Below are 15,212 nucleotides of genomic sequence, written 5' to 3' on the forward strand. Positions count from 1 at the left end.
ATCAGGTCTATGAAGAATCCAGTCTAAAATGTGACCATTTTCATGGGTGGGTTGGTTAACTGACTGTTTGAGGTTGAAAACATTAATGGAATCTATGAGTTTTGATGTATTTGAGTTTCTGGTACAGTCAAAGTGAAAGTTGTTGAAATCTCCAAGAATAATCAGGTTGCCACCTATCGAATTTCCATAGTCCAGAAGATTTGGAAACTGCTCCAAAAAGAGAGAGTCAGCCAGCTTGTTTTTTCTACTAGGAGGAGGGCGGTATAGGCAGAAAAAATGGACTGACCTTTGCTTCAGTGTGAGTGTGGTTTGGACTAGTTTAAACGATGTGTGGTCGAAATTGAATGTTGTGGTGTAGTTAAGACGTTTTATCATGGAGTTCTTTGTGATGACAACAATTCAACCTCCGCGAGAATTATGGGGGAACGACTTGATGGAGTAACCAGTGGGTGTCAAATCCGCATACTTGAGCTCATCGCCTGATGTTTTTAGCCATGTTTCTGTCAAGAAAAATATGTCAACATTTTCGTCGTTGATAAAATTAACTATTTCTGTGCGCTTTTCCGGTGGTCCTACTGACTGGGCTTTGAATAATGCAATGCGCAGAGGTATTTCTTGGATAGTTGACACAAAGGTTGATGAATTAATTGGGATTTGAATTAGGTTATCTAAATTAACGGTCAAAAATTTTTTAAATGGTTGTGCCAAAATAAGGGAGATAACTGGAATTCTTCTTCCTGTTCTACGCCGGCCAGCTTTGAAACGTTTCTTTTTTCGCTTCTGTTTACATTTAGGTAATGATGATTGTAGTCCCAGTTCGTTTAGTCTAAAGCATAATGTAGTGTGAAAAGCCAAGAAGTGAACATTTAAAGCAATTAATGAGGGTCCATCGTAGCATAAACAGGTTGACAGGTGAGTATCACGTGACGGCGGTTTGTTCAAAAACAGTGGAGCAAGACAGCTGAGAAAAAGTCTAATTATTCTCGTTTCCACAGCAAGGAGATGAAGAAACACATACAAATTTAACAGCCAATACATAATGAACACAATAACGAAGATGAAAACAGGCAACAAGCACAAATATCATGAAAACGGCACTAAAAAACAGAACAGCTGCTTCAAGCCAGTTAAGCGATAGTGGCCATCTTGTTCTGATCCATATACTTGGGGTTTTCACCAGAAGTCTTGTTATAGCTTCTGGTTAGTCCTAAATAAAAATCATGCATATCTGACATTCAGAAAATCTTGTAATGGCTACTCCTAAATTGATGGTCATATTGGTATGTGCTTTTCACCAAATAATACATGAAAGTGGTGCTGATCTGACTTTCTAATATGGCCATCATGGCAGCCATCTTTAAAGTCCTATTAATATCACTTAGAAATACGAGATGGTTGTATCACACTGCAGTTAAGATAAGATAATAATTCTTTATTTCAGACGACATAGTCCATACATCTAAATTAAAATATAGATATAAATTAAAAGCATTGTAAACATAAAAGAACATCTATATCATATGTACAAGTATACAGATACATCTACACAATTAACTGTGTACTGCATTGTTAAGAATGAAATTAAGTGGCACATTTAAAAAGTCATTTGTTCCATCTACAAATAATATGAGAATTTAAATGAATCTCATAGTTCCAAAGAGATTTCAGTATACAATTCTTACTACTAGATATTCTTGTCATCATTGAGAATACATTCTTTCTCATTACTTCATCAAAACTGAATACATTATAATTTACAAACCTCTTGGAGGCACTGTTCCATCTTGGAAGACCTAATAGAAAACAAAGACTATTATTATAACTAATAACTAGTTTTCTTTTCATAAATTCAGAACAGAGGAGCACAATACATAGTGCAGCAATAAGATTTGAATAATCTAATTTTGATATTCAGTGAACAATTCTTAAATTTACGTAGAAGCATGTTTGTTCGAGTACACAAAAATCGGTAATGTCTCATATCTCCCTTATCTGACCGATTGGATTTCAAAATATGACCCAAACACGTATAACTGTTGACATACATAAGAGCATTGCCGTTATTATGTACAGGGGGAGGAGATGGTAATTTGAAAGAAGTTGGCTGAAAGACCATGCATACTTACTTTTTTGTATTATAGGTGATATCATTCTCAAATGCGTATTGTTCGCATATCTTTAATAATTTCCTTAAACCTGTGACAGAAGGACTTATCAATGACATATCATCAGCACGACTAAAATTGTTAAGGAACAACGCATTTGGTGGCAGATGTGACCCCACGTAACTCTGACCCAGCTTACCATTTAACTTGTCTATATATATATTAAATAACAATGGGAAAGAATACCTCCTGCTTCACCCATTGGTTACATGGAAAGCGCTGATATTACACTTCCCCATCACACATAATACAACTGTTTGCCATACCAGTGAACTAAAATATGAACTATGTAGACAGGTATTTTAATATTAATCAACTTTTTAAAGAGTGTCTAATGATTGGCCCTATCAAATACCTTACTAGCATCTAAAAAGCATGCAAACACTGGTATGCCATGCTCTACATAAAAGCTGAGTTTCTTTAAAGGCATATAGGCATAAATCTGTTGAATGCTGCTTTTTAAAACCAAACTGATTATTGGAGATTGTGACTTCACATCTTTGCAGTATGATGCATTCAGATATTTTGGAAATAATAGGTCTGTAGTTATTTTTGTCCACCATGTTACCAATTTTGCTCTTTTGTAGCAGTGTAATTGTAACTTTTGTGAAATCATCTAAGAAGAAATCATCAGTTAAGAAGATAGAGTTTAATTTGTATTCCTGAAAAATATTTTCGAACAATAGAGCATCAGTCCCTTTGAATGACTCTTGTTTTTATTTCATTGACAAAAACAGTAAAAATTGTAGAGTAACAAATACATTTTGATCAGAATTTATATTTCATTGTTTTCAGCAAGCAAGCTTATGGCACTCTGAAATGAATTTTAAGGTCAAGAGTCTTGACTTTGATTTTTATTTGTGAGTATATATGGTATGATAAAAGAAATAATTATGACTAGATTTTTATCACACTTAGTTTGTGGATATATTTGAAGAATACTTTGAATTCCATTCAATAACATGGTGTTCTTTTCACAAAAATACAATTCTGCATGGGTATTTCATGAGAGTTTCTGAAATCTGTCAGGTTAAAGATAAAAGACCAAGACAAAAATATGTATATGGCACTTAATCATGTTTGTTTAAGTATATAAGAAAATATTCTTATTATATTTGTGATTGTTGGAGTTGCTTTCAGAGATGATTTTAGTATTCAGCAATTAAAATAGGTGAAAGGGTGAATAAGATTAACTTCTTGACAACACCTACAAATTCTTTTCAGCCAGGAGAGTATCAGACTACTCATCGGTCTCTTGTTTAATGACAAAGTCAGTATTGCAAATGAATGACAAAAGAATAGCATAATAAGTCCTTTGTTTAAACTGACTTTAAACTCTTTAGTTCAAAGCTTCTTGTTTGTATGGGGTTATTTCTGTACAGTGTACATATGAGAGCAGATATGCCAACTCGTCTGATTTGGTCAGAACAGAAAAGATGGTTCAGATCAGGACAGGTCAGGAGATTTTAAAAATTTGGTCAGTAGTTTTGACCTCAAAAAAGGACGGTTTCATTGACCACATTTTTAGCTTGAAAATGGACAAAAATTACAAGAATTGAACAAATATATATTGTTTGATTATTAAAATATGGTTAAATATATATAAAAACCATCTCATCAGATCAGTACTTTCACATTAACTTCTTGCCATTCATGCTCTTCATATATGACCGCTCTGGTGGCCTAGTCGTTAGAGTGTCCACCTTGGACACATGATGCCCTAGTGCTAGACGTTACTATAAACTGCCACATTGCAGACATCACAGCGATATGACTACGTTTTTTTTTTAAGCTGCATTAACAATCCACATCACACACACCCACACTTCATATATATATATATATATATATATATATATATATATATATATATATATATATATATATATATATATATATATATATATATATATATATATAGCATTTCTTAGTTCATTGCCGGATTGTATTGGTGGCAGTCCTAATCATTGTTGATCTTAACACTTAGAAGATGATGTACTGTTTACTTCTTGTTGGTTTGTTCAGACTGCTGACTGCCAGACCTGCTCAAGATTAGTACTGTCTGAGTCTGATGTTTTAATATCAGTAAGATTCTCCACACGAAACACAAATGCATACATTATACAATTCACCTTCACGCCCATTGTGGCTTGAAGTCTAATTTGCAGTCACCATTGTTATTATCATTATCATCACCACTCTTTAATAATGACAATCAAATCTGGAAAGTTATTTGGAAACAAAGACCTTGTTCATCCAAGGCATTATGGATTACAATGGCAGTTAGTGATTTGTACTTAATCTTGGTAGCATTCACATTTACAAAGGACTAAATCAAGGTCAGTGTTGTTTATATCAGTTTTTGATATGCAGCTATTCATAGTAGTGTCAAGCATTGTGCCAAAAAAATCATGATTGCTGGTCACATTCTGCAGATCTTCACTTACAACAGTGAGTTTATATAATAAATTATCACCGCTCTGGTGGCCTAGTGGTTAGAGCATCCGCCTCAGATGCAGAAGGTCATGGGTTCGATCCCGGCCAAGTCATACCAGAGACTTATAAAAATGGTGCTTACAGCTGCCTCGCTTGGTGCTCAGCATTAAGAGGTTATTGTTAGGACTGGTCGGCCTGGTGTAAGGATAATGTGACTGGGTGGAACATCATGCTACATGTCTGCGGCATGCTGCCCCAGTGCTAGATATCACTATAAACTGTCACACTGCAGACATCGTAGCGATATGACTGAAAAATTGTTAAAGCTACATTAAAAATCAAAAATCACACATAATAAATTATCAATAATATTATTATTATTTATTATTATTGTTGTTGTTGTTGCTGTGGGGTTTAAGGCCATTTTTCAGCACACGATAGGCTATGCATGGCGGCCAGTATTAATGGTAGAGGAAGAACCCAAGAAAACCCTGGGAAGAACAACCGACCCACGAGAAGCTACTGGCAAACTTTCTCACATACCCACATTGGCCGAATCCTAGACTCGAACCCACGCAGACAGAGGTGAGATGGCAGTGATCCGTAATGGAGAGCCCTTTAGACCACTCGGTCACTCAGGGCCCCTTTATTATTATTATTATTATTATTATTATTATTAATATTTTTAATAATATTATTTGACAATTAAGATTATGATTTCTTATGAACAATAAAATACTCACTATGTGAGGAGTTTTTGTATATTTGCAAGAGAACTTTTGTGCGATTTATGATGGGAACATTATTTTGACTAAATCTGAAAAATGCAACTAGAAATGGGATAATATGTTGAGCTGTAAAGTTGGCAACTGACTTCACGGCACTTGTAGTTTTATCCACATCTGATGGCAGATTTTGAGAACATGGATTTCAACAATGTCATAGTTGTTGTCATGGTTAATATACTTTTAAGAAATCTTGTTTCTGAATGACATTATCACTGGTCTACAATTTTTTAGAAGTCTTCTGCTTCAGAGATAAAATGTGCTATTTATTATGGATTTTGATCTGCTGAATTCAAATATGACAATTAAAACAACTGATTGGCTACTGTTTCCAAGATATTTAAGTTTTTACATTTTCTGTCTGTCTATAGATAACAGAGTTTTAATCATAAATTGTAAAGCTAGATCTATTCATGTGTTTATGGTTGATTTACATGATAATATTTCACTTGTTCTGTTTATGTAGCACTTTAGAAAACAGCAAAAGGGTTATATAAATAAAATGTATTATGAAACAAACGGCAAACAACTATTTTGTATATAGAAGTACATAGTTTAGTCCTTATTCAGTGTCTACTCAGCACTTCTTGTCTTGTCTCTTGTATTCATTAAATGGAGCATCTCTTGTCGCTGTCCAGCAATAGTCTGCAAGCATTGGTGGGCTCCATTTGCCCTGATAGCATTTCTCCATTGTTGCGATGTTCTGGTGAAATCACATGCCGTGGTCATCGCTCACTGCTTCACAGTTCAGTGGGGGAAAAACTTTGATTATAGCGCAAAAAATGTATCTTTATTGACATGTTGCAAGCAAGGCTTTTGTATGCCTTGAGGAGGTTTTCCACCAACTCCATGTAGTTCTCTGCCTAGTTTCCAAGAAATCTTATTGCCAATAACTGGAAGGCTTTCCATGCCATCTTTTCCTTGCCGTACAGTGCATCATGAATATGAGGACCAAGAAAGACACCTTCCTTTTATCTTGGCTTCAGTTAACCTTGGAAGTTTTCCACGAAGGTGCTTGAAAGCTGCTTGTGCTTTGGCCATGGCCTTGACAGAATTCTTCATCAGACCCAGTTTGATGTGCAAGGGTGGTAACAAAATCTTCCTCAATTCAACAAGTAGTGGATGCAGAACACTATTCCTCCCAGGCTCCAATGACTATCAGAGTGGCCAAAATCTCTTGATGTAGTGGGAAGCTCTCGCACAATTATATTATCCCATTCGCAGAAAAAACAGCAGTACTTTGTGTATCCAGTATCCAGTCTGCAGATAAAGCAAGAGAGCGCGAACTTTCAAATTGCCACAAAGCTGCCACTGATGTTGGTCTTAGTTTATGCACATCAAAAATTGTTTCATGTTTTCATAGGTTTCCTTCATGTGGACTGCATGACCAACTGGAATTGATGGCAAAACATTGCCATCATGCAGCAAAACAATGAACAGTTGCCACTCACCTAGATCATGAATGATATTGAGGGCTGCCATCACACCATCAGTGTTGTTGCGGGCTACAAGATTATCTTCCATGTAGAAGAATGGGAAAAGATCCTTTTGACGAACGTGTTCTGTCTGGCCCGCAGGGAAAATTAAAACAACACAGAATTCTGGCCTGTGAACAGTAATTATATGAAAGAAATAAGTGTTTGCAGCCTATGAGTGGTCTTAAAAAATGCAGTCAGGCTCTTGGCCAATAAAGGTTGTGCACCCCACTTTTGATGATCATGGAACATGGAAACCCTGACATGACCTGCCAGAAGATTCCACTGCTATAGTCCTGAGCCCTCTGCATTACTCTTGAATAGTTCCAAATCCCTGACAAGGTCATTCAGTTCACCTTGTGTTATGAGGTGTGGTTCAGAGGAGGAGGATGGGAGAAAATATGAGACATGTGACACTGATGGTTCAGGACTTGAAGTTTCATCCTCTTCCTCTTCCTCGTTTGACTGAAGTGAGAATGATTCTGGTGCATCAGGAACCGGCAATCCTTCTTTGTAGGGTACTGGACATATAGCTAATGGAATGTTTGAATAATGCAGAGTGCACTTTTTCTTCTTTGACACACCTTTCCCAACTTGAGGTACCATGCAGTAACAATTGCTGATATGATTTTGGCTCTGTCCAGATCAATGGCACTGCAGAAGGCATAGATTTCCTTTTCCTTTTCAACCACTGGCAAAGATTTGTTGCACAAGTGTTGCAGCATATGTGTGGGGCACACCTCTTGTCCTGATCTCCAATTTTGCAGCCAAAATAAAGGTGATAGGCTTTCTTAAACCATAGTGGTTATACTGTGCTTTTGTGATGCAAAAGTCTCTCCACCACAAACATAGAAGTTATCTGCATTGTTCACAGAAGTATGAGGCATCTCTGCTCACTTTGGCTAAACAGAAATGTGTCCCTTTGCAAAATCAAATACTGACAAATAAGAGAGCATGACACTATAATTTCTAGAGCTAATGTAGGGCAATATGTTCAGCAGAGTGATGTAAGCTTTATTATGATTGCATCATCCATGACTTCTAGGAATAACATGATGCAATTCATATCATGTATGATGCAATACCATCTTCAGATTGCATCATTCATTGTTTTGCCTAAAAAGCAAGTACTGTCCAAACCCAGTCATAGATTTATTCATAGATCTAGTCAAAGATGTATTTTGGTCATTTCTGGTTTAAATAATTTAGGTCCCTTCCCTTTATAGCTAACTTATTCTCCACCATTCCCAAGTCAAGGGTTCTGTATACTGACCAGGTATCATATCTTTAAAACTAGAGCCAATCAACAATTTTGAGTATCATTTTTGTTTTCAATGACCCAGAATTAGTCGGGTTTGACTACATTTATTTCGGAAGCATTTTGGCTGTAGAGGCAACTGGGGGCAATGTTCTTTAATGTTACCCCTGACAAGGAACCCAAGAGGCAATGTCCTTCAATGCTGCCCCCACTTTGCCACAGAGAACAGTTTTTTAAATATTTGTTTTGTTAAGAATTGCGCCCATTACACCAAGATGAAGTGAAATACTAATAATATTTCAGGTGCCAAGAAATAAAGCTCCGGATGGCACCCCACCCCTCTTCACCTGGCTCCTATAATCAAATGTCCTGACTCCCTCACACAGCCATTGCATGTGATGTCATTCTTGCCAACATAACAGACATTAAAATGAGCTTTACAGGAAGAGCAAAATGCATATTTGTGTCTCTTTGAATGAGAATGTAACCAGTAAAATCTCCCTTTTCAAACAATCATAGAATTTCGTGTGATATTTTGGTTGATTGTGTTTTTGTGTTTTGGCATTCACATGCTTTGACATTTCAACATATTGTTAACACAGAAGTTTTATGCCACTTAAGCTCCTGAGTAATCCATCCATGATCAAGTAACATATTTAATCTGTCTAAAGTACCTTCGATCATATGTAGTATAGACTCTAATCCATTTTGACAACTTTAATCACCAAAGCAAAACATACCTTGTAAACAAAATCAAAGTAATATTTCTTGTTTTATGCTGATTGGGCTCTTTATTAACCCAACCATAATCAGTTAACATCTTTAATCATATTTTAATTTCTACATTTCACACTGTATAATCCATCTCATCAAACACCAAACAAGGAAGCCAGGCAGCCATGCCACCAGGATTAAAGGGTAAAATTAGCAACTACTTTATCTTGACCTGCCTAAGGCAGTTCAGTCACATGATCACAGGCAATATTACCATAATATACTACACTAGAAGCAAATGTGAAGAAACAAAAAAATCAAAAAAATTCACTTTTTCATGGAAGATTTCAGTGACAAAATATTAGCCATCATGATTAATTTTTCTTCAATCCAGAAGTAGTAAAAAGAATCAGAAAATTCAAAACAAGAAAATGGAAATGTGATGCTGCTACCATATTTACTTGATATTCTTTGAGTCATTCAGCATTGAGGAAGTTTATAATCATTTAATTTCAGTGCAACATTCATTAGAAATAATGTATATTCTCGAGAGATCTGGAAGTTCCAGCGATACCAGTTGATTATCAACTACGAGCTTCGGCCCATCCTTCCACCACCACTGATTATTTTTAGCCTGATCTACCTCTCCCTTAAATTCATCAAGAGACGCTGCCAAAGGAAACGTGACTTCTTTGACAATGGTTTGAGTGAGTATTATCGTATTAACCTGTTTACAAGCCCATCATCCTCTTTTACATAAATATATCTTGATATGATTTTAAGCCCATTCCATGTCAAGTAAAAAGTTTATAAGGAATGGTATATCATATTAAAAATAACTGTAATGAAATTATTCCCTATTATGGAATCTCAGCCTCGGAGCATATTTATTATTATGTACTTGCGAATCCAACTGGATCTATGCAGTTTTCTAGGAGTAATCAGTAGAACAGTCAGCATAGACCCTGATCTGCTTGTGCGTGTGATGTTGGATCAGTTGCATCTGGTTTGTGAGTACATTCAGTAATTGTCTTTTAATGTGTTGTTTGTATTTGTACAACAGATTAAATTAACGATGGCAAATAATTTTGAATTATGATGAATTTGGTTTGTATCTTTGCTAGCTATTGTTTATCCTTCAGACTTAGTATGTGAATGTAACTTACACATCCCTACAAGCTAATTTAAAACTAGGTTGTTGTGACCAAAAGAAATAAATTGATCCTTTTATGATTTTAGTCTAGTGCAAAGAATTACTTGGGCAAAATACAGCTGTCTCTCTATCTTAAATATTCATATTTTAACATGTATATTGGCACCATAGTTGGTTTGTTAAGTGTGAACATCATACCTGCTATAGTATGACATATGACAGGAAAACACAGTTTTTGACTCCTAAACCCCCTGACATGGTCTTGTATCATAATACATGATTTTCAATAATCATAGGAGGAAAACAAATGACATTTGTTGACCACCACTATATACAGTATGTCTCAAGCCTGTCTGTATAGACTGTAAACAGTCCTGCTAAAATCCCATGTAAAACTATCATTGGGCAATTAATGTATCTGATTTTCTTGGAGTCATTTAAATGTAAGGCAGTCATAGATGAGCAATCACCATTCAAAATAATTGGTCCTCGTATGTGAGAGGTCATTGGTCAAAGACCTAATTAGGGTTAGCACTGGTTAGTCTGGTGTCAGGATATTCTGATGGGGGTGGGACATGATGCTACATGTCTGCTTCATGATGCCCCATTGTTAGACATTACTAAATCTGCTATACTGCAGACATCAATGTAATATGTCTAAAAAATTTAAAGCTACTTTAAAAATCTAAATCACACAATTGGCTGGGAATAGCTATGATGGGATTCCATGTCAAGTCCTTGAACACTGGTGTGGTAGAGACCATTAGGCTTATCTGCATAGGTAAAGTTTACCAAGTCTAATGACCCAGTTTGTTTAAGAAGTACAATCAAAGAGATGAATCAAAGAATAAATACTATCACACATCATTGCCTTGAATGAGAATGTTAAAGCCATAATTATTAAACATTACTAGCAAGTTTATGATCAGCAACAGGAATTTACTTCATATATAAAGGCATAACACAGTTATTTCAGTGAAACACAGTTATTTCAGTAGTCAAAATAGTGTTCAGGTGGGGTTAATTTTTTAAGGCAAAATGTCAAAATGCAGCTGTGCTTCCAGAAAAGATGTCTGTCTGTGAAACAAGCAGAACCCAGCCAAACTAAATTTAAGAACTTGAATTTGACTTTTTGAAGTGCACCTTGAAGGTGAACATTTTATCTAGTATACACTCTGCAAACACCATATCAAGATTAATCATTCTTGAGTGAACCACATCTGTCGACATAAACAACACCACCCAGCATGTTTGCCAATCTCTCACAGCAATGCAGATCCAGAAAGATCATTTTCTGTGCTGAGCAAAATTCAACAAGATCTTCTGGAATGTTTGAACAATAGTAGCATACATTAGCAAATGAGTGCGAAGGTGAACATGAATGACGTCTGTATTACCTTCACCCCCACCCACCCCAATGCACACACACAGACCTGAACTATTGAGAGCAGGTAAAACTGCATCAGATTAAGAAAATATTTCACTGTCCAATAAATTTAAAAAATAGAAACTTTTTTTATTTAATGTCTTGTAGTTATGTTTGAGCATGGCCACGTGTGGTGATCAATTTGCCATTTTTAGTTTGCAAGTATATTGAATGCTTCAGAGAAAACAGATATGTTATTTTCTTATTTTTATCAGATTTGAATTTCAAGTGTGCACTGACCCACCTATGGAGCTCAAAGCATTTTCTGAGTCTCATGAAAAGTAATGTCGTCCAATTGACAATAAGCTTTATTATATGCTACGTTTTTTATCCGTTAACTTTACAGTGTCAGAATCGTGCAGTATTTTACGATATTGAACTTGCATGCAATTCATGTTGAACTCGCCTGAATAAAGGAACTACTTTCTATTGTAAATAAACAATGGACACAGATGGGGGGCCTCGAGTGGCAGAGTGGTCTAAAGCACTCTCCATTACGGATCACTACCATCTCACCTCCATCTGCATGGGTTCGAGCCTCGGATTCGGCCAATGTGGGTATGTGAGAAAGCTTGCCAGTAGCTTCTCATGGGTCAATGGTTCTTTCCAGGGTTTTCCCAGGTTCTTCCTCCACCATTAATACTGGTCGCCATGTATTGTCTGTTGTGAGCTGAAAAATGGCGTTAAACCCTACAATAACATAACAACATGGACACAGATGCCAGCACTTTTGATTTATTTTATTTGTCTGTGGATGAAGTAAACTAACTAAATGAACTAAAGCAGATGTTTCATGGACTGCCACATACCAGTTGCTTTGGCACATTCCGCATTGATTTTTTGATACACTGTTTTGGATTTAGGCTGGCTATAGACGCCAGACAGGGTCTTTACAAATAACATGCAAGTGACAAATCATAAACTGTCTAATTTGGCTGGTAATAAGAATGGCAAAAAATATACTTAGAGTCTTACATCCTGAATTTCCTCAAAATGTATCTTCTTAGTTCTGCAAATCCTAATTAAATGAGCCATGTCATGGGTTCTCAAGCTTGATTACACATTTTGAAATTGTACTGTAATTTCGACTATATTCCAAGTGCAATTGCATCCTTCTTACTGCACTCAAAATGAAATAAACATTATATTCCATGGCATCTGATAATTGCAATTGAAAGTCTTCATATTTTTCCCACATTATGATTTCAAACATTCAATGGCAGAACAAAGACACTTGCAGAAGTCAGCATGTTGCTCCATCGCCGCTGAAATCTGATGTACTTCATGAAGAATTGGCACATAAATGCAGTCCATAATCACGAAATTTCATAGAAACAACAATAATATCAAAATCTATTCCTTCCAGGTCAGATGGAAAAGTTGTTGCGGTGCGCATTCATTCACAATATGACTCTAAATTTCAAGTAGACCAAAACGCAATTTTCTTTTGAAAGTTATGTATAGTGTGTGACTAAGTTCAAATTTATCTGGGCGGAGTTATGTGCACATTAATACTGTTGTTGTTGTGTAATGATGAATATGCGCTTGTGTATTTATTTCGGAATACGGCATACAGTCAGTTACTTTGTTTCATGTAGTGTATTTTTGTTTATATAATTAAGCCTTAGGTAGAATAAGAAAATGAGCATATAATAAAAAGGTTACTGTGTTTGTGTGGGAAAATATGAACTCGTTTTGTCGGATATACTGCACTTCCAAGATTGTGCAGTATTTCCATCTGAAAAACTTGTTCCTATTTTCCCAGACAAATGCAGTAACTTGTAAATATTTTCATAACAGTCTATAGAAAATGATTGGAAATTCAAATCTGAATAAAAGAAAATAACTTGTCTGTTTTCTTCAAAGCATTTATACACGTACAGAGAAAGAAATAGTTGGTCTACTTAGCATTGTTAATATCAACACCATACACATACACATATGTGCAGACACTCACATAGTTAAAACCACACTGACATTAAATAAAAACGTCCATGTCTTTAAAATCCGTTGGATGGCAAAATATGTACTTAATTAGATGCAGTCTTTGCTGCTCTCAGTACACCTCTCCCGTGATACTCATGCACAGTGGTGTCCACAAACATAAACCACACTATAAAAGTGAGTGTGCGAGTTGCCTAGGGACCTCCCAAAAATCCATTAGACATCAAGAAAACCGGGGGCACCAGTGGGGGGGGGGACTGTGCCATTTAAATAACAAATCCTTGTTTTACAATTATGTTGATAATAATTATAGGTTACTGCATTTGTATGGGAAAATATGAACGAGTTTTTCGAATGGAAATACTGCACGACCTTGGGAGTGCAGTATATCCATCCGACAAAATCAGTTCATACAAATGCAAATCCCATACAAATGCAGTAACCTTTTTTTTTATATGCTAATTTTTTAAATTCTGCCTAATGCTTAATTATATTAACAAAATACACTACACGAAAGAAAGTAACCAAATGTATGCCACATTCCAAACTAAATACACAAGCGCATATTCATCATTACACAACAACATTATTACTGCGCACATAACTCCGCCCAGATAAATTTGAACTTAGTCGCATGCTCGACATAACTTTCGAAAGAAAATGGCTTGTTTAGTTAAAGTTGAAATTTGGAGTCATATTGTGAATGAATGTGCATTGCAACAACTTTTCCATTTGATCTGGAATGAATAGATTTTGGTATTTTTTTCTTTGATTCTACGAAATTTTGTGATTATGGACTGGATTGGTATGTGACAATTCCACATGAAATACATGGGATTGAAGAAGCTAGGGAGAAGCATGTTGACATCTGCAAATGTGTTTCTGTTTCTGTCATTGAATGTTTGAAATCATAATGTGGGAAAAATAGGAAGTCTTTCAATTGCAATTATCAAAAAGACGCTATGGAATTTAATGCTTATTTCATTTTGAGTGCAGTAAGGAGGATGTAATTGCACTTATCATCGAAATTACAATACAATTTCGAAATGTGTAATCAAGATTGAGAACCTATGATATGGCTCATATAATTCAGATTTGCAGAACTGAGAAAGTATATTTTGAGGAAATTCAGGATGTATAACTGTAAGTATATTTTTTTGCCATTCTTATCACCAGCTAAAGAAAACAGCATATGACTTGTCACTTGTATGTTATTTATAAGGACCTGTTTTTGCCTCTGTTGTATACTGTAGCTAGCCTAGATCCAAAACATTGTATCAGCGTGGAATGTGCCAAAGCAGCTGGTATGTGGCAGTCCACGAAACATCTGTTTTAGTTCATTCAGAAACAAATTTAAACAACCACAACGTAAAGCGCCTGTTACGTTAGTGTACATGATTTGTTTACAAATCAAAAGTGCTGGCGTTTGCGTCCATTGTTTGTTTACAATAGAAAGTAGTTCCTTTATGCACATGAATGCTATATGTGTATTGGCACACGGGTTCAGTATTGGGTAATATTGCATGACTCTAACAATGTAAAGTTAACAGGGAAAAAAATGAGCATATTATAATTGTCAATAATGCACTTTTTCTAATGAAGCTGGTTGCTATTCTGCATAAATTACATTTACTTTCAAATTGTCCAACATGTGAAAGATCGTTAACATTATTCCAGCTGGTTTCAACAACCATCATGTGTACACGAAAACATCACTACTTTTTGTTTAGTCTGGTTTTTGGAGTAATATTTAATAATATAGTGCCAAGTTGGGAGTCATTGAAGCAGGGAACTAGACTAACTGTTGATACACCACCAAGCAAGATTCCATTTTTTAAAAACTAGCTCCTATTTCA

The 15,212-nt window shown here is 35.7% G+C and overlaps 1 protein-coding gene across 1 annotated transcript in view; it reads left to right on the forward strand.

The window, feature by feature from the left end:
• Positions 1-15,212, forward strand: part of LOC149770286 (uncharacterized) — a gene marked incomplete at its 5' end in the record, with an annotated part of 57,404 nt that overhangs the window by 21,698 nt on the left and 20,494 nt on the right. Inside the window, one exon of the mRNA XM_089949248.1 lies at positions 9,350-9,540. Coding sequence (XP_089805374.1) covers positions 9,350-9,540 — 191 coding nt within the window. The remainder of the gene's footprint in view (positions 1-9,349; positions 9,541-15,212) is intronic.

The sequence above is a fragment of the Sinohyriopsis cumingii genome, unplaced genomic scaffold (assembly GCF_028554795.1).
Source record: "Sinohyriopsis cumingii isolate HCF-2022 unplaced genomic scaffold, ASM2855479v2 utg002481l, whole genome shotgun sequence".
NCBI lineage: Eukaryota > Metazoa > Mollusca > Bivalvia > Unionida > Unionidae > Sinohyriopsis > Sinohyriopsis cumingii.